This window comes from Myotis nattereri (genome assembly GCF_964212035.1).
Source record: "Myotis nattereri genome assembly, chromosome: 10".
Classification (NCBI taxonomy): domain Eukaryota; kingdom Metazoa; phylum Chordata; class Mammalia; order Chiroptera; family Vespertilionidae; genus Myotis; species Myotis nattereri.
Window position 1 is genome coordinate 68,728,054 of NC_138085.1, and position 19,932 is coordinate 68,747,985.

General features: G+C 39.2%; 1 protein-coding gene across 1 annotated transcript in view; it reads right to left on the reverse strand.

The window, feature by feature from the left end:
• Nucleotides 1–19,932, reverse strand: part of TTC27 (tetratricopeptide repeat domain 27) — a gene marked incomplete at its 5' end in the record, with an annotated part of 99,472 nt that overhangs the window by 44,820 nt on the left and 34,720 nt on the right. The window contains one exon of the mRNA XM_081100790.1: nucleotides 7,943–8,056. Within this exon, the coding sequence (XP_080956916.1) occupies nucleotides 7,943–8,056 (114 nt within the window). The remainder of the gene's footprint in view (nucleotides 1–7,942; nucleotides 8,057–19,932) is intronic.

Below are 19,932 nucleotides of genomic sequence, written 5' to 3' on the forward strand. Positions count from 1 at the left end.
ACCAAGGGCGCTCTCCCAGGGAAAGCCAATGTGTCAGTTCAATCAACATAAGTGACTCTGTCCAAAGAACTCAAGTGTGTCCCTGCCTGGAACCTGACCGAAGCTATCGCTTAGTGTCTTTGGGAGTGTGCTTTAGTGGGGGTGCTTTACTCCATCCCATTAGTAAACTTCTTGGCTATTTCCTATTTCTTTACTTTTCTTTACCTTTCCAGGTGTTTGTGTGTTTTTTTAATTTTTTACCATAGATAATAAAGCTTATTTTGTGTTGTACATCACTTGTTCCACTCTCTTACCCTACTTATCTATGAACTAATTATGGCCTGTTTTTACCAAGCTATCATCATGAAGCTCATATCCTGGATTCAGCCCATCAGCATCCCTTTGGGCAGCCCCCTCTCTTGGCTTTAGCAGGAGCCAGTGCACTCACCATTTGCAGGTCCTTTCCCACAGGACCACATCCTGGTACTGTGTACACTACAATTCCCTCTCCATTCACCTAAATCACAGGCCTTGAGGCACCGACTTCTGCAACCCAAGCTTTTCTCACAAAAGCTTCTATTCACTTCCTCCTGCCAACACTCATTCAACCCCTTTCCTCCAGATGGTGCCTTATACAGATGAAGTCTAATACTGATAGCTTTTTTTTTTTTCTTTAAGTCAGTTTTCACAGCTTCCTTGGAACAATACAGCATGAAGGATAAAAGCGTGGACTTCAAAATCCAAAGTAGACCAGATTTGAATTCCAGCCCAGCTATTAGACCTTGGGTAAGTCATGTCAGTGTTCTGTCCTTCAGTTTCCTCATCGGTAAAAATGTACATAATGTCTACGTACTAGGATTATTTAGCTCCTGGCATATGAGTGGTTAGTAAATGGTATTTAACTATACAAAGTTCTGAATAAACAGTAGTAACTATAATTATTCCAACAAATAAATGCATAGCTATAGTCACATGAGTCAATACTTATCAATAACTTTCAAATGCCACACATGGTTATCAATGCAGGTGATGTACAGAACCAGAATGGAAGACACGTTTTCATGTCTCCAATATTTGAAAAGCTCAATGGCATAACTCAGTATACTAAACAACATCATTCAGTGTGGAGGTAACAGATTCTATCTAAAGTTGAAAAATCAAGAAGTAAACTATAGCATTTAAAGATAATTAATAGAAGTGTAAATATTTAAAGTTATAATGGAAACCACTACAATAACAACAAATAAAGAATGTGCTAAAAAATGAACTGGGCTCCCATTTGACCCAGTGATCCCACTTCTAGGACTATATCCCAAGAAACCAGAAACACCAATCAGAAAGGATATATGCACCCCTGTGTTCATAGCAGCACAATTTACAATAGCAAAGATTTGGAGGCAACCTAACTGCCCATCAGCAGATGAGTGGATTAAAAAACTGTGGTACAGCTACACAATGGAATACTCTGCCGCTATAAAAAAGAAGGAACTTTTTTTTTTATTGTTTAAAATATTACAAAGAGTAGTACATATGTCTCTTTTTTTTTTTTCCCTTGACCTTCCCCCGGCCTCCCCTAACCCCCAGTGTCTTGTGTCCATTGGTTATGCTTATATGCGTACATACAAGTCCTTTGGTTGATCACTCACCACCCCCCCCCAACTCTCCCCAGTCTTCCCACTGTAGTTTGACAGTCTGTTCGATGCTACTCTGCCTCTGTATCTATTTTTGTTCATCAGTTTATAATGGTCTTTATTATCCATAAATGAGTGAGATCATGTGGTATTCTTCTTTCATTGACTGGCTTATTTCACTTAGCATAATGTTTTCCAGTTCCATCCATGCTGTTGCAAATGGTAAGAATTCCTTCTTTTTTACAACAGCATAGTATTCCATTGTGTAGATGTACCACAGTTTTCTAATCCATTCATCTGTTGATGGGCACTTAGGCTGTTTCCAAATCTTAGCTATGGTAAATTGTGCTGCTATGAACACAGGGATGCATATATCCTTTCTGATTGGTGTTTCTAGTTTCTTGGGATATATTCCTAAAAGTGAGATCACTGGGTCAAATGGGAGTTCCATTTTTAACTTTTTGAGGAAACCCCATACTGTCTTCCATAGTGGCTGCACCAGTCTGCATTCCCACCAGCAGTGCACGAGTGTTCCTTTTTCTCCGCATCCTCTCCAGGACTTGTCATTTGTTGATTTGTTGCTGATAGCCATTCTGACAGGTGTGAGACGGTACCAACAAGAAGGAACTTTTACCATTTACAACAGCATGGATGGAACTGGAGAGCATTATGCTAATCGAAATAAGCCAGTCAGAGAAAAATAAATATCACATGATCTCACTCATATGTGGGATATAAATGGTCAACATAATTGGATGAACAAAAATAGATCCAGAGACAAATGGCAGGGGAAGTGGGGAGGGAGGGGGGGGGTGAGAGAGCTACCAAAGGACTTGTATGCATGCATATTAGCATAACCAATGGACACAGACACTGGGGCAGTGGGGGCTTGCCAGGGGTGGGAATGGCTGGAGGGTGGGGGGGAGGGTTAATCAGGGGAAAAAGGAGACATATGTAAAACTTTAGACAATAAATAAAAAATTAAAAAATGAACTGGGAATTGGAGGAGAATTTCATCTTTCTCAGTAAACTAAGTTCTTTTTTATTATTATGTGCATTAACATTTTTATGTGCAGTTTAAGATAAAAAATATATTAATTAAAAAGCACCTTCAAAAATAGGGGATTGGTTAAATAAATTATATAACCTCCATTTAACAGAGTGACATATGGCTGTTGGAATGAATGAGCTAGATCCACAGGCATTGGCATGCAGAGCTGATCAAGCTGTTATATTAAAAGAAAAAAGGTAGAGCCCTGGCTGGTTTTCCTCAGTAGTTAAGAGTGTCAGCCCACGGACTGAAGGGTTGAGGGTTCAATTCTCGGTAAAGGGCAACTACCTCAGTTGCAGGTTCTATCCTTGACCCCAGTCAGAGGCAACCAATGTGTTTCCCTCACATCAATGTTTCTCTCTGTCTCTCTCTCCACCTCCCTTCCTTTCACTCTCTCTAAAAATCAATGGAAAAAATATCCTCTGGTGGGGAAAAAAGAAAAAAGGTAGAAAGCAATATACTAGTAGATTGCATGATCCTATTGCTGTTAAAGCATAATTGTTTACTTATAAACAGAAAGAGGTCCAGAAGGATATAAATTGTTGAGATTGGAAGGCAAGCAAAGGGGGAGGAAAGCTCTTTTTAGTTTCCATTTCTGTATTGCTTACATTTTTTTATAATGACCAGGTATTGTTTCTATAATTAAAACAATTAAGAACAGTGACATAGTTTAAAAAAGCAAAACACACTTTGCCATTTACTAACCATGTGCTTAGTCCAGATGTTACACATAATGCCTAACAGAGTACGGCATTCCATCCATATAAAAATAATCTAAAGGATCTCTGCCTCAAATTATTCAAACATAAGTACAAAGCTTAGTGTATGTTACTGTGGCCAGTTTCCCCCCCAATTAAGACTTTTGTTATGACATGCCCTTAATCATTACTTAGAAACAAATAGTCATATAAATGACCAACTCCTAAAAGAGAAATCTTTTATCCTACACGGGAGCAATAATCTCCACAATGGTAATGGTACCAAGCACCCAGGTCTGGGTCCTCCTCGCTCCAATAATTAACCATAAAAATCCCCATTCCTTCAAAGCATAAGCGAAGCTACAGTAACCAAAAGCAGATTTTTTAAAATTTGTTTAAAAATTATGAAATCTCAATTAACTACCTACCACAGTTAAAAAGGTCAAATTACAATTATGAATAGTCTCTAGTGACAGAAAATGGCTATAATCTCAAATTCCCAACTCAATGCAATGTCCTTCCAGAAAAATTTAATGGTGAAGGAAAAGATCCCTGCTAGGTAATTGTCTTCAGAGGCAAAACCACCTGGACAGGAGCAGAACATCACAATTTAAATTAACATGTTAAGTAACACTCATTAGCAAGATTACTTTAATAATGAATATAAAATAATCTCACATTAACCCTCAATGTCTGAGCTCAGTTTATTGAACACTCAGTTAAAGCAGTTAGCATGACAGAAAATATAGATGACAACTGGTTTGCACTTTTTTTGGTTGGGACATAAGTAAGATGGTCTCTTTGAATGTATGTGTTCAATTAATTTGCTTCATATCGGGATTTATACGCATAGAGAACTGCTGTCACCACACTGAAGGAAAACAAGACATGAGCTTATGGAAAAGAAAAGGTTAGTACTGGATTTGGGTCAGACAGGGAGGGGGAAACTGAATGACAACAGAGAACATGACTACGTTATAGTCCATTGCTAAGAAGCGGGGTCTAAGGAAACACTGGACAATGATACTGAACATGCAATAAATAAAGAACTCCAGCCTAGAAGAATTTCCTCCAGGTAGAGTGTTTTTAATGGGTTGTCCTCAACTTGGAGCTCCTTTTCCTCTGTGATCTTAGAGAGCTGGTTTATTCACCTTGAGCTGTGATACACTATTTCCTTTTTAAGTTTGGCACGTCTCACCTAGAAATCCCTTGCAAACCTGCCATCTTTAGGGCCTGCCACTGGATCCTCTGATGTAACTGCCTGTCGCTGTGTAAGTTATAGTCCAGACTGAGTCATTAACTAGCCAGGCAACTTGGAGCCAGTCACCTGACCTCATCACACCTGCATTTTCCCAACTTGCAATATGACAGGATTAAGCTTGCCCTAAGACAGTGGTCGGCAAACTGCGGCTCAGCAAACTGTAGCTCGGCAAACCGCAGCTCGAGAGCCACATGCGGCTCTTTGGCCCCTTGAGTGTGGCTCTTCCACAAAATACCGACTTCTGCGCATGGGCCACGAAGTTTCAATCACACTGTATGTGCGCACCCGCACGTGGTATTTTGTGGAAGAGCCACACTCAAGGGGCCAAAAAGCCACATGTGGCTTGCGAGCCACAGTTTGCCGACCACGGCCCTAAGAGCTCCTTCTAGCTTATTTTTCTTTCCACTTTAGCATTTTATCATTTATCATTTTATACAGCTGAGGAAGGGAACAGATTTCCACAGAAACGAAAACTTTTTGAAACACTGTTTTATATATACAAGTATTTTTCAAATCATTTCCCTCTTCTTCTTCAGGTATGCAGTAATTTCAACAAACACAGTAATATCAAACCCTCATCAGAGGAATTGGCAAAAGTTTGGATTATGAGGTAAATGGTTCAACAATGATAGAAAATTAGATAAATTTCATTTATCTTGTTATATGATCTGGCTAATTTCCAAAAATTCTTAACTGGAGAGTGAAAAGATTTTCTTTGAGATACACCCTGCAGAGGCAGAAATAACAACTCCCTCATAACGCAGCATTTGGTCGGCAAGATGAAGAGACTCCAGGTATAGAAAGGCCAAGACGGGCAAAGTGCTAGAGCATAGTGATTCCGCTCTTTCTTTAAATCCATTTGCCCCAGTCAAAGCACATCCCTGTTGTTTGATGTCTAAAAACATAACCTGCACAATTCATAAAATGATGTAGATTTCGAATTTAAAAGATATATTATGCACCTGTAAACAAATTTATTTCTATACCTTTTTTTGTTTGTTTAATTGTTGCTACAAATGAAAAATGAATGTTGATGATTACTTTATATGCCAAAGTTAATGGAAGAAATGAATACAAAGCAAATCATTTCTAAGTCAAAATGTCCTTCATTAATAAATGAATGTATTCTAGTACTATTTGCATTCAGAAGGCCAAAACTTTAAAAGACATTTAAACTGGTTGCCCCATTCCCCCCAAAAAAGGTACTATGTGGTTTCCTTGAACAAGACATCATACACTTAATAAAATATGCATAGTTGATCATTTTAACACTCTGATCATTCAACATTTTGCTGTTTTATTGTGAAGTGAATTTTTAATAAATAGAATTCCTTGCAATAGTGGCAATTCCTCATGAATAATTTAAGATGCTGATCGTGAAACTACATCTTCCCCTTCTTTACTTTGATTAGGCCCAACTGTGGGGAGTGGGTCCGCAGACTGCCCCAGGCTGACAGCTGTCTCAGAGTTCCCCTCAGTTATAGAACACCCCACCTGAGGTTTCACCTTAATTAATCCAGTAAAGGGGGCGGGAGGGGGGGGGGTTCAGGGAGGTAGAGGGTAAAGGGAACATGCAGGTGGGAAATGCCCTGGGCTGTGTTGGGCCTGTACCTCAGTGCGACTTCTTCCTTACCCAATCCTGCTTCCTCCTAATTCTCTTCAAAGGACATTGAAACCTAGTAAAGCTGGCACCCCTAGCTCTGTCTCACTACTATGGGAAAAACAAGCTGTGACAATAATATAAAGGGACCTAAAGATGGTAATTAGTAAAAGGAGGCAAAATGATTACAGCATGAGACAAACTATGAAGCACATGCTAAGCCCTCAATAGAATGTTTCCTGACTCAAACGCTGCAGGAAGAAAAGCAATGGACGTGGTAACTGTAGCATTTCACTGAGAGGGTGTGGTCTGAAAAAAGAGGATGAGAGGATGGAGCAGAAAATAACTCCAAGAGCAATAACCTTGCCTTTAGAATGGAAGCTCCTTGAAGTCATACATTTCACTATTCAGAGCTAAGTCACATGACCCTCCTACCTGCAAAGGAGGATGGAAGACATCTACCTGCATAAAATTCAGGAAGTTCTGTTACTAAAAGAGGGAATGGGAGAATGGATAACAGGGTACAGTCAGCATTCTCTGACACAGAGAATCCACTTCTGCTTTTACCACAGCATCCTGTCTGTGCATTTATTTATAATATGGTAACAAATAATATGTTCTATTCTTAAGCTTATCTTTATTCACATGAGCTGACCTTCTGTCAAAATAAAAAGAGTAAAGTGAATAAGTAATGGCAATATAAGAATACATCCCACTGACTAAAATACAAATCCATGAATCCACACTTAATAAATAAATGAGTGGAGGAATAAATAAGAAGAGAAAGATCTTCCCTACAGCACAATAGCAATTAATACATCATTAAATAATTAGAAAATTACCACTCGGCAACCATCAGGGTGATGGGTATATGGGAGTTCTTTGCACTATTTTTTAAGTAGGTTTACAAACTTTTAAGTAGGTTTGGAATGGTTTAAAAATAAACATAAATTTTTTAAAATATCACTTCATTGGCTGCATAAAATCCTACATCGTGTGCAAGATTTTTTCTTTTTCTCGGCAACTTGCATCATGCATAGTTTATCAGAAAAGCTGTGAAAGGCACTGTCTGCTACTGCGTCAGTGGACAGGAATAAACATTAGTATTAAGTGGAGAATGATGCCTGAATGAAGATTAATGGTACATGGGGCCAGTTCATTAGTGAGTATTTTTGTGCTAGAATGACTTTTATGTCCTTATACAATCTTACCTGTGGAGCTGCCTATTTTTTTAAGTTAACTCACACTGTCTCTTTTAATGTCAGTACTATTATTATCTTTTATAATAATCCAGAAATAGTAAGTAAAGTGTTTCCCTGAGTTTTGTGAGCCATTCTACCAAATTATCAAACTCGAAGAGAGGGTCTAGAGAACCCTTGATTTATAGCCAGACAGTCAGAAGTACCCAGACTTGCAATTGGCATCTGAAGTGGAAGACAGTCTGTGACTCTGAGCTCTTAACCAGTGGGGTCTGTACTAATTCAGTGTCAGGACTGAGTTAAACTGTAGGGCACCCAGTTAGTGCACACATGGAAGTAGAGAATTCTTTGGTGTGAAGAACCGTAGATTTGGTATCAAATTTTAAAATACATGATCTAAATAAGAACAAAGTATTTGAGCAAAATGAAAGCTATCTCATTCTTTGAGATTCATGACAGACATGCTTATTGAGAGCAATAAAGAGCTGAAAGAAAGGAAAACTGCCACATGAATCCCCCCTACCTGCGTCTGCCTCATTGCCCGTTCCGCTCGGCGCGTGCTTCCTCTCTCAAGTTTTGTCCGCAGGATCAAGGCTGATGTCTGAATGGCCCAAAACTTTGGTTGTGAAAGCAAACACTGATGGAGGAAAATAAATAAGATAAAAATCACAGAAAGAAGGAATAAGCTGGGGCGATCCCACTCTGAATAGAACAAAATAAATTATTTCAAAAATATCAGCATACAGCTGAATGCAGATTTGAAAATCACAGTGAAAAATAATAAAACGTGTGCTTTCAAATATTCTTGTGAAGAATATGGTCATTGGAGCAGAGTCATTACTTAACCTGGTTGACTCAGTCTATTGAATAAATCACTTAAAGAATAAATCATAATCTTCCAGTTAATCTAAGCAGTAAAAATATATCAGACCTTAAACTAATAAATCTTTTTATTTCACAGATAACAATATATGCGAGAAAATAAACTACATAACAATAAATGTAGAGGGAGTGGGTGGAGGTAGTAAAGGGAAACTGTTAAAGGGATAGCAGAGGAAGAAGAGTAGGCAAAGAATACACAAATACAAGTAAAGGAGGAGAGTGCAAAGAAGTGTTCACTAATTCATCCGAGCACCTGCTCTGTACAAAGCAGTACACAAAAGGCCCCAGGGACAGGGTGGCAGGCAAGAGAGACAAGGCCCCTGACCTCACAGAGCTTGCACTAATGCAATATCTGTTAGGTAATCTTATTCTCCTATAACTAACTCTGCAAACTAAACTCTTTTTATTTCCTTAAAATATAGTTTACAAGATTAGTGCACAACCTTATCTTGTTAGCCTCCATTACTTAAATCTACAGAGTGAATTTACCAACATAATAGGTGTATATGGCACTATAAAGACCTAAAGGAAATAGGAGACATTAAAAAACTAATTCTTTAAAATGTGTAACACTATTTGACAGGAGATTTTATTATAAAATATGATTTCAAGAATTTCCAAAAGAAAACTGTTTTCACTAAGTAAACCTGCAAACGAATTCTACTACCTACAGTGGGTGGTATCACTGCCTTTTTCTCTTCCCCCTATTCGGGGGACTGCCATCCGCAGCCTCCTGACAACGGGACACACAGCACTCAGCAGGGGCTCTGCGGAACAATGGGAAAGTCTCCAGGTCAGGAAGAGCTGGACTGGAATCCCAGCTCCACCAAGTGTGGTGATTAGCTGCTTGACCTTGGAAAGCTACTTGACCGCCCTGGTCTACTTTCCTTCTTTGTAAACAGGAATAGCCATTCCCGAATCTCACAGGGTTGTGAAGATTAAATAGGAATTGGTGAAGCTTCACAAAGCCTCCCAGGGGCCCACACAAAGCACACGAGCCCCTTCCCAGACTCCTCCTACTACCCTTTCTCTCACCCTTAACAGAAAATCACCACCCAGAGTGGGTACAGGTGATGGCGCTAAAGTCTGATGGGGGTTCGGCACACGCTACCTCCAACTAAGGGACCTTGGTATATTGAATATTTAAGGTGAAGGAGTTTGAGAAAGCTGAAGCAGGAAGCTCTCTCTGACCCCGCCCCTAGCCTTCTCCCCTGAAACAGCTCATATGAGAGGTGCCTTCTCTGTTAACCTGCGGAAGGAGCTTCCTGGCTTCTGAAGACAAATGGGAGCTAAGAAGAATCCCAGCAAACAGGTCTCACTAAGATCCCCCAGTCTACTGCCCTTCCTCATGCCCTCTGACCGTTCACATTCTCCCGATGGCACTCTTCATCAAACCTCGCATAAAAAATACTCGGTTAATCAACTGTTTCTTCAGGTCATTTCCTCATGAGGGCTCCCATGTCATGCAAAACCAATATTAAATGTGTGTGCTTTTTCTCCTGCTAATCTGTCTTCATCAGTTTAATGATCAGACCCAGCCTGGGACCCCAAGTGGGTGGAAGAAAACTTCCTTCTCTTCACCTCCCAATCGCACTGATCACTTTACCAACAGCATCGCAACACATGTATTACCTGGGGGCTTGCCGAGTTAAAGCCAGGCTTTCCGAAGGTTTGCACAACAAAAGGGGGGAGAAATTTTCCTCAGAAAAACAACAGTCAGACTGTTTTCTATGCTGGCACGAGAACAAGAGTTTGACTGAGACTTTCATGTGAAGGGCAAGCAAGACGTTCTCACTAAACACTGAAAGTAAAATGCAATCTGGCAAATAGACATTTGAAAAGCTTTTAAAGGAAGAACTGACTGGATAATGATATCACTGAAGAATGCATTTATCTTATAGCCATTTGGCCGGGAGATATAAAGACTTGGGAAAGGCTTTCTGAAAGGAGGTAGCAGTGAGGCTAGACTTAATTTATTTTATAAAACACTTCTGCTCACAAGGTAAAAATCAATCATGACACAAGACACTAGGTAAAGAAAAAGAAAACTAAACAGGAGATATGCTACAATGCTCTGACTTATGAAGAAAATTACGTATTTTTTAAAAATTTTAGTCTAACAGTTTAGCAAGCAAACCAACAGAGAGAACACCAACCCAACTACTAGAACCTAAGCAGCAGAACAGCCAGCTGGTGAGGACTCGAGCTGTAATCTGTCCAGAGGGATGGGTGAAATTGATCCAGAGTCTCTGCCATGTCCCAACGAGGGTTACTGCTCTCATTCCACTGGTTTTGACCTGAGAATGACCACACACTGCCCCTGCTGGCTCTGTCTCACCTTTCAGGTCTCAGCTTAAATGCCATCTCCCCACCACCCCCCCCAAAGTGACTCCATCTCTCCCCAGTGATTCTCTACCGCTGCATCCAATTTGGAATCTTATTCGGCCTTCTAAAGGAAGGATGTTCTGGTACACATGGATGAACCCTGAAGACATCAAGCTAAGTAAAGTAAGTCAGACACAAAGGAGGACAAATATTTTATGATTCCAATTGCATGTGGTACCTAGAATAGTGACACTCATAGACAGAAAGCAGAATGGTGATTACCAGAGGCTAGGGGTGGAGGGAGGGGAAAAGGGGATGAGGAGATAATGTTTAATGGGAGGGTAACATATTATTTACTTATTTGATAAATATAACACACACTATGTGCTGGCAAGGCACTAGTCAACGTGCTTTACAAACAATAATGGTAACTTCTGATAAAAAGAAGTGCTTAATATGAATAGAGTCCATATTTTTGTTTTATGGTTAGAGCTTTCTTTTCCTGTTTGTCCTAAGTTCTCTAAGATATTCTATATTTTTCCTCTAAAAGCTTTGTAGTTTTCACTTTTACACATTCATTCTGAAATTGATTAGTGCATGGATAATACTACATAGGGGTTAAGACAGCTTCCTTCATATGAATACAAATCATCTGGTTTATTGACAAGCTTACCCTATCCCCATTGTATTGCAATGCCAACTTTGTCGTAAATCAGAAGTAAATGCATGCGTGGGTCTGTTTCTGGACTCTCCATCTGTTCCACTGATTGGTTTGTATTTCCTTATGTCAAAATGTCTTAATTCAGTGTTTCTCAAATGTTAAAGTACATAAGCATAACCTAGATTGTTAAAACACAGACTCGTTGGCCCCAACCCCATAGATTCTGATTCTGGGGTTGAGGTGGAGCCAGAGAAATTCCGTTTCTCACAAGTTCCCAGGTGACACTGAGGCTGCCAGTCCAAGGACCACATATGCTGAGCGCTCTCTTAACTAACCTAGTGTCCTCCTGGGGCTGCTATCAGGCAGTGTCAGTGCTTGGGTGCTGCTCTTCAGCTCTGCCATACCTATTCTTAGTCCATGTGAATTTCAAAGTCAGCTTGAGTTCCACAAAAACAAAAAACAATAGCAACAACAACCAAAAAATCAAACTGCTGGAATTTTGTCAGGGGCTACTTTAATTATGTAGGTTAATTTTAGGAGACTTGAAATTTTAAAACACTGAGTCTTCCATGAACACAGCACATCACTTCAAGATATGGCACCTGAGCTGACTCTAGGACTCAGACAAAAAGAGAAACAATGGTCATCTAACATCTGAGGAAACTGTTAACTACTTGGAATGAAAAGGTCAATGGATACTGTTTCACCTCACACTCAAAAGTGAATTTTAATATTATGACACCATACACACACACACACACACACACACACACACACACACACTAGTGGCCCGGTGCACGAAATTCATGCACGGGGATGGTGGGGTGTCCCTCAGCCTGGCCTGCACCCTCTCAAATCTGGGACCCCTTGGGAGATGTCCGACTGCTGGCAATCAGTCGGACATCCCTCTCGCAATCCAGGACTGCTAGCTCCTAACCACTCACCTGCCTACCTGCTTGATCGCCCCTAACCTCTCTGCCTGCCGGCCTGCTCGCACCCAACTGCCCCTCCACCAGCCTTCTTGCCCCCAACTGCCCCCCACTTGCTGGCCTGATTGCCCCGGTCTAATTAGCATATTACCCTTTTATTAGTATAGATATATATAATACATATATATGCGTTATTTTATTTAGCTAACAATTTCTGAGTACATCTAACACAACCCACATTCCCAGAAAAGTGGCAAAGAAAAGTTTGTAACACCATCAAAGAAGATCTGGAGTGTTGTTTCTATTAAAACCAAATTTCCTTTTCATTCTTATCACTGCACATTTCACATGAGCTTCTTCCAGAGGTCACAGGGGTCTGGTGTGTGAAGACAGCCAGTCTGCCCCTCTGAACACAAGGAGCTTCCAGAGAGCTGCTTTTCCACACATAAATCAAAGCTGACTCAGGGCCCTCCTTGTGGGTGCAAGATTGTAGGGCTGTTACAATAAAGCCAAATCGGATGATGCCCACCCAAGTCAGGCTGACCTTACAAAACAAGGAACAAAGAAATACTATAAAAAGCAGAACCATTCCCCTTCGTAATGATCTATTTAAAAGAGCATTCATTGTTCAAATCAGTACCAAATGACAAGAAGTTTAAATTCCAAAGTTAGTCTATAAATCATTCCCCATGAAGTGGAACAGCAGTCCTGCCGGGGTCCAACCCCAGCGGGTCCAGGGGTCCCCAAAGGCGTAGACGGAGTCGGCGAAGAAGGAAGGACACGGAGACAGTGTTCAGTTGATCAGCAGCCGAGCCAGGATCTCCAGCCAAGTTCTGGTCTCGATCTCCAGAGAGGTTCTGCTTAGGATCTCCAGCCAGGTTCTGTGTCCATGTTCTCTTGCTAGGTTCTCCAGCCAGGTTCTGTAGCCATGTTCCCTCGCTAGGTTCTCCAGCCAGGTTCTGTCCAGGTTCTAGTCAGGTTCTCTTGCCAATTTCTGTAGTCAGGTTCAGTCCAGGATCTTTTGCCATGTTCTCTCCAGCGAAGTTCTTCTGTCTCTAGAGAACGTTCTGTGTAGGTTCTGTGCCTAGCTTCTGTCTCTCTCTCTGTCTCCTAAGTTCTGTCTGCTGTTGTCTTGTTTCAACTGTATTTATACCAGTTGATTCCAATCCTATCTATTTCAAAGGTTAGGGCGTTTCTTATCTCCATTCCAGGGAGTAAGGATTATGTAGCTTAAGCATGATTGTTCATAGTTAAAGTGATTAATTACCCACCTGGCACTTAGTTAAGAGGTTTTATTCCCTCCCTAACTTCAGGGGAAAATCCCTACCTGGGGAAACAACCTTTCTCAGAGACCTTGGTTAAAACACATAGTGCCAAGAAGGTGAGCAAACATATTAAGAACAGTATGCCATATATGCCAGGTCCCTTGAAACAGCAAGGATGGACCGGCTCCCGGCACAGTCCAAATCTCCTATCCTTGTTCTCTAGACCATTTAAAATCCATCTCAAATCTATTTTCCCCAAGACTCACTATTGCCCCAAACAAATCTTCCATCTCAGCTAAAGGAACCCAGTGCAGCTCACCCCTTCCCATGTCCTTGCCTTTGCTCCTGCTATCACTCCATCTAAACCCCAACTGTCTTTCAAGGCCTGACTCAAATCCCTGCTTAGTGAACAAAGCCTTCTTTGACTGCTCTGTCCCCAATATGTTCTCCTTTTCCGAATGGTTAAGGGATTTATTTATCTGAGATATCAATTTGTAGTTTAAACTGCCTGGTTTTGTTAACTGCATTATCCGAAGTTTATCTGATCTTGGCTAAATTAAAAATTCTATGAAGGCAAGTCCTATGTTTTATACCTTCATTTCTCCCACCATATCTAGTAGCATGCGTGGCAAATCCGGAGATTCTGGATCTGCTGGTATAACACTTTCAAAGCTCTTTCCTATCTCTGCAAATTTTCATACAGAAGACAGACACCAGAAAGACCAGCTGCTGGCCACTTGGCTACCTCAACAAGGCAGGTCTTCTGCGTTCTGGAGGCGCCAGTTCATCAGCACGACCAGAGGTACCCTTCACACTGTCATGAAAGCAAACCTATTTAAAACATAAATATTATGTTCAAGCTGAATTTTTCATCCTTCAACACCATGTTACTTCATAATGTCAAAAGACCTGAGAGCTTTTGCTTTGATGACGGCCAAAAGCAGAAGCACGCAGCCATGAGTCTGACAAGACACCTTAATATTAAATGTGCCATCTTTATAACTCCTACATATTTCTCCTGTCTGGGGACCATAAGCCCCACTAACGGGTTTTCTTTTTTATATTACTGCTCTCCAATCATCACTGATTCTGCTTTCCACCAGCTTGATGAAATACAATGAGATTCACTTTAAAAGTATGTATGTAATGAAATCAGTACTGTTTAATCTTTAAAATGGTTTATCAGCCGAAACCGGTTTGGCTCAGTGGATGGAGCGTCGGCTTGCGGACTGAGGGGTCCCAGGTTCGATTCCGGTCAAGGGCATGTGCCTGGGTTGCGGGCACATCCCCAGTGGGAGGTGTGCAGGAGGCGGCTGATCGATGTTTCTCTCTCGCCGATGTTTCTAGCTCTCTATCTCTCTCCCTTCCTCTCTGTAAGAAATCAATAAAATATATTAAAAAAAATAAAAATAAAAAAAAAAAATAAATAAAATAAAATGGTTTATCAAATAACATTTAAATGATTTCCTATTGCTAAAAATAGTTTTTAGATTTTTTGTTATTTGATATACCAGAAGCTTGAAAGTAGCTAAAATCTAAGTTATAAAGTATAATAACATAAACACCTGTGAATATGCTCCGATATGTATGGTAATTCCTTGAGAAAGCACAAAAATAATAAGTTATAGTTCAAAAGCCAATAGAGAAATAGAAGAGACTTACTTTTCCTTGTCTCTCTCTCTCTCTGACTGAAAATTATCTTATTAGTTCTTGATGGGAAAATGAGGAAAAAATTAGCCTGATTTTGTCTTAAAAAAGGAGTACGCTTCATACTGAATGTGAAGACTGAGCAATTTCCTACTGAGAATTTGTTCTTCATCGTCTACATTCTTCCCACTTAACACATTAGGGAGTATGTTGTGCTGCCCTTCTGAAGCTGACGATGCAGACAAAACTACATGGAAACCAAAAATCTCTGGTGATAAACTAATCAATCTTACATATGAGAGCTCTAAATAATATATATGCATTTCCGCCTTTAGGATATTCTTAGTGACTTTATTGAAATATAAGATAGATATGATTCAATAAAATCATGATTTAGGGTAACGTTTGATCTATTTTGACACCTATATAACTACCATCCAATCAAGATATACAAAATTTCCATCAATCCAGAAAGTTCCCTTGCACCCTTCTGCAATCAATGTGACCTATGTTCTACCATTATGGTTTACTTTTGCCTATTTTAGAATTGCAATTAAATGAAATCATACAATCTATTTCCTTTAACTCAAAATCAGGTTTTTTCAGTTTCACCTACACTGTTACATGTTATTAGTAGTACTTCATTTCTTTTTATTGCTGGGAATTAATTCTTTAGGTGGATATAAGGCAATTTATCATTCACTTATTGATGGACATCTGGGTTGTTTCCAGATTTAAGCTATTATGGATTGAATAGCTGTGAACATTGGTATGTAAGTCTGATAGATAAATACCTAGAAGGGGAACTGACTATATGAGAAAATGCCAAATTGTGTTCCAATGTGGTTGTATCATTTTACATTACATTTGCGATGTATGAGAGTTCCAACTACCCTACATAGTATTATAAGTCTTTAAAGTGGTATCTTGTTGTGGTTTTAATTTGCATTTTCCCAATAATTAATGCTATTAAGCCTTTTTCATGCTTTTATTGGTCATTCCTATATCTTTGGTGGAGTGTCTGTTCAAATCATTTGTCCATTTTTAATTGCTTTGTTTGTCCTATTATTATTATTGAGTTGGAAATAGTCTTTATTTATTCTGGATACAAGTCCTTTACAAGATATATGTACTGTGAATATTTTCTCCCAGTCTGTGCCTTGTCTTTTCCTTTTCTTAATAATGTCCTTCAAAGAGCAGAAGGTTTTAATTTTAATGAAGTCCAATTTATCTTTTTACCCCATTTTTTTTTATGGTTCATGCACTTAGTGTCCTAGTTAAAAATTGTTCATTACCCTAGTATTACAACAATTTTACTTTAAGAAAACATGAGAAAATTGTTGTAACATTGGGGTCAATGATGTAGGTTAACAGTTGTCTTTTACATATAAATTTCCTTTGTGATTTCTTCATTGATCCATGGACTAAGTATGTTGTTTAATTGTTTGGACTCTAAATATTTTGAGATTTTACAGATATCTAATATTTATTTAAGTCAAATTTAATTCTGTTGTAGAAAGAGAATATATTCCTTATGATGTTTATTTTTATCCATTGAGACCTGTTTTACTGGCCCAGCATATGGTCTTGCCCAACGTACCATATATACTTGCAAAGAAATATATTCAAATAGCAACTGGCCCTCCATAACTAGGGATTCCACATCTGTGGATTCAACCCATCATGAACTGAAAATATTTTTTTTTCATTTTTAAATATATTTTTTATTAAGATATTACATATGTGTCCTTATCCCATTACCCCCTACCCCCCCCCCCATCATGCCCTCACACCCCACCCCCCACCCCCTTGTTGTCCGTGTCCATTGGTTAGGCCTATATGCTTGCATATAAGTCCTTTGGTTGATCTTTCCCCCTTACCCCCACCCTCCCTTACGTTCCCTCCAAGACCCGACAGTCCAATCAATGCCTCTCCATCTCTGGATCAGTCCTTGTTCATCAGTTTATGTTGTTCATTATATTCCACAAATGAGTGAGATCATGTGGTATTTATCCGCTCTCCAGTTCCATCCATGCTGTGGCAAATGGTAAGAGTTCCTTTTTCTTCTTCCTCTTCTTAAAGAATGCCTTTCAGCATTTCATATAATGCTGGTTTGGTGGTGATGAACTCCCTTTAGCTTTTTCTTATCTGTGAAGCTCTTTATCTGACCTTCAATTCTGAATGATAGCTTTGCTGGATAAAGTAATCTTGGTTGTAGGTTCTTGCTATTCATCACTTTGAATATTTCTTGCCACTACCTTCTGGTCTGCATGGTTTCTGTTGAGAAATCAGCTGACAGTCGTATGGGTACTCCCTTGTAGGTAACTGACTTTTTTTCTCTTCCTGCTTTTAAGATTCTCTCTTTGTCTTTTGCTCTTGGCATTTTAATGATGATGTGTTTTGGTGTGGTCCTCTTTGGATTCCTTTTGTTTGGGGTTCTAAAAAATGTTATGTTGTTGCTGACTTCTAACATGTAGTTATGTCTATGAGGGTTGTGTCTATACTGAACATTTACAGACTTACTTTTCTTGTTATTATTCCCTAAACAATACTGTATAATAACTACTTCCACAGCATTTATATTCTATCAGGTATTATAAGTAATCTGGAGATGATTTAAAGTATACAAGATGATGTGTGTAAGTTATATAAAAATACTATTTTATTTTACATAAAGGGCTTGAGCATCTGCAGATTTTGGTATCCATGGAGGACCCTGGAACCAATCCCTGGCAGACACCTATAGGGATGACTGTACTATGAGTGCACTATTCTATAAATACCAACCAGGTCAAGCTGGCTGGTAGTATTGTCCAAATTACCTATGTATTTACTCATTGTCTTTGTCTACTTGCTCAGTCAATTGCTGAGGATCATTATCAATAAATGCCTATTAAATTTAAATACACAGAGTAACATTTTGGAAGACAAGCATTCAAACCACAAAGAAAATCAAAATTCTGAACTGTGCCACTTAATACAGAACATGTCATCATGTAATGTTAACACAAACTATCGGAAGTGTTGTGGCTATCCTACAAAGTTGTATCACCTACCTTAAAAAATTAAAATTAAGAAATGAATATGCTCTAGAAAAAAAAAATAGGTGATCATTTAAATCTGTAAAAGTGGTTCGCAAACTATTTTATGTTCATAAGTATTTATTAATAGGTTTAAAATTATTAGCAGAAAGAGAAAATACATAGAAGGTAATGTGCAACTTCCAAAGACCTTTCTTTTTCCTTTTTTCATTTCCAGTGACCTTGGGGTTTTGGGCAGACAGTCAGAGGGCAGGCTGCCAATATCAATTCACACTTAAGCAAAACTTTTGCCAATTAAAACTGAAACACCTGTCTGAATTAACAAAATTGTTCCCATTTTCAACAATGAGAGGAAATTAAAAGCATTACTGAATGTAACTGACTTGGCTCATCTGAAAGGAAATAACGTAGATAACAGCTAATTTTAAATTATCAAGCCGATACAACATAAAGTCTCTCTAATACAGATTGGGTTATTTTTACTATGACTCATTCAGGTTTCCTGAAACGTGCGGATATATCTCAGGAATAGCACTACATAATGACAACTAAAAAAAAAATAAAGTACTCCTTTTAAGACAAACTTCTGACACTGTTGAATTAAAACATTTTCCCAACACATCTCACATATATTTCAACATGCTGCTGCAACATGAAAATATTGGCAAAAACTTCTCCAAAAAAGAGATTACATTGTAAAAAACTTTAGGACAGTTCATTAAAATTGAATGAAATCATTGTATTAAACTTTAGGACAGCTCATTAAAACTGAATGAAATTCAGGACCAATAAGCCATTCATTTGTTTATTCAATAAATATTTACCAAATGTCCAATAACCATGTCCTGTCCCTCTAATGTTTACAAAAGTGTCTGGTGGGAGTATTAAGACTTCTGTTGTACTTGCTCTTCTATCAGCAAAGGAAGACGCCTCATAATCTCAGTAGTTCACAACCCCAGTCCCAGGCCGCCAACACTGCTACAGAGCGGGTAATGGCTGCCCAGCAAGAAAGGGGATGCTACTTCTTTCCTCTCTGTCCCCTTCTCTTCCACATCTATGGCCAATTCCAAACAGGTCTTATCCACTTAAAAATCCTATTCCTTTAGTCCGGCCGGTGTGGCTCAGCTGGTTGGGCATCGTCCCATGCACCAAAAGGTTGCCAGTTCCATTCCCTGTCAGGGTACATGCCTGAGATTCGGGCTCCTGCACTTTAGCCTTTTCCATATATTTATTGAGTAACAACTATGAGTAAAGCCTTGAAGCATAGTTCCAGGCCTTGTAGAAGACCCAGAGAAGAACAGAACCCAGCCACTAAAACTGGGAGTTTATAGTCTTATGGGGAAGATAGAACATATACGTAAGAAATTATAATGTAAGCCCAAAGATGATTCTTGCTCAAAGAGAAGCACAGACAAAAGTTTACAAGTTCAGAAGTGGGGTAGCACCTCAAAGAGTTCCCTCTTACCTCAAATACTCTTTTGGAGTCATAAATAATAGATTACAAATAAAAGATATTTATATAAGGATATGTAGTTATATAAGATATCAATGTCAATGAAACTCTTCATTAATACCAGGAGCCACTTCTAATTCAGTATTATCCAGTGCAGTATCATGTACAAAGCAGGGATAAGAGGAAGTACTGATAGATGAAGGAAGAGTTGACAAGGGCTGATATGGGTTTTTCTGCTGTATTCTGTGTACTTTCTTTGGGATTAAAAAAAGAATGAGGTGGTATAGAGCCCAAAGTACATATGGGCTCC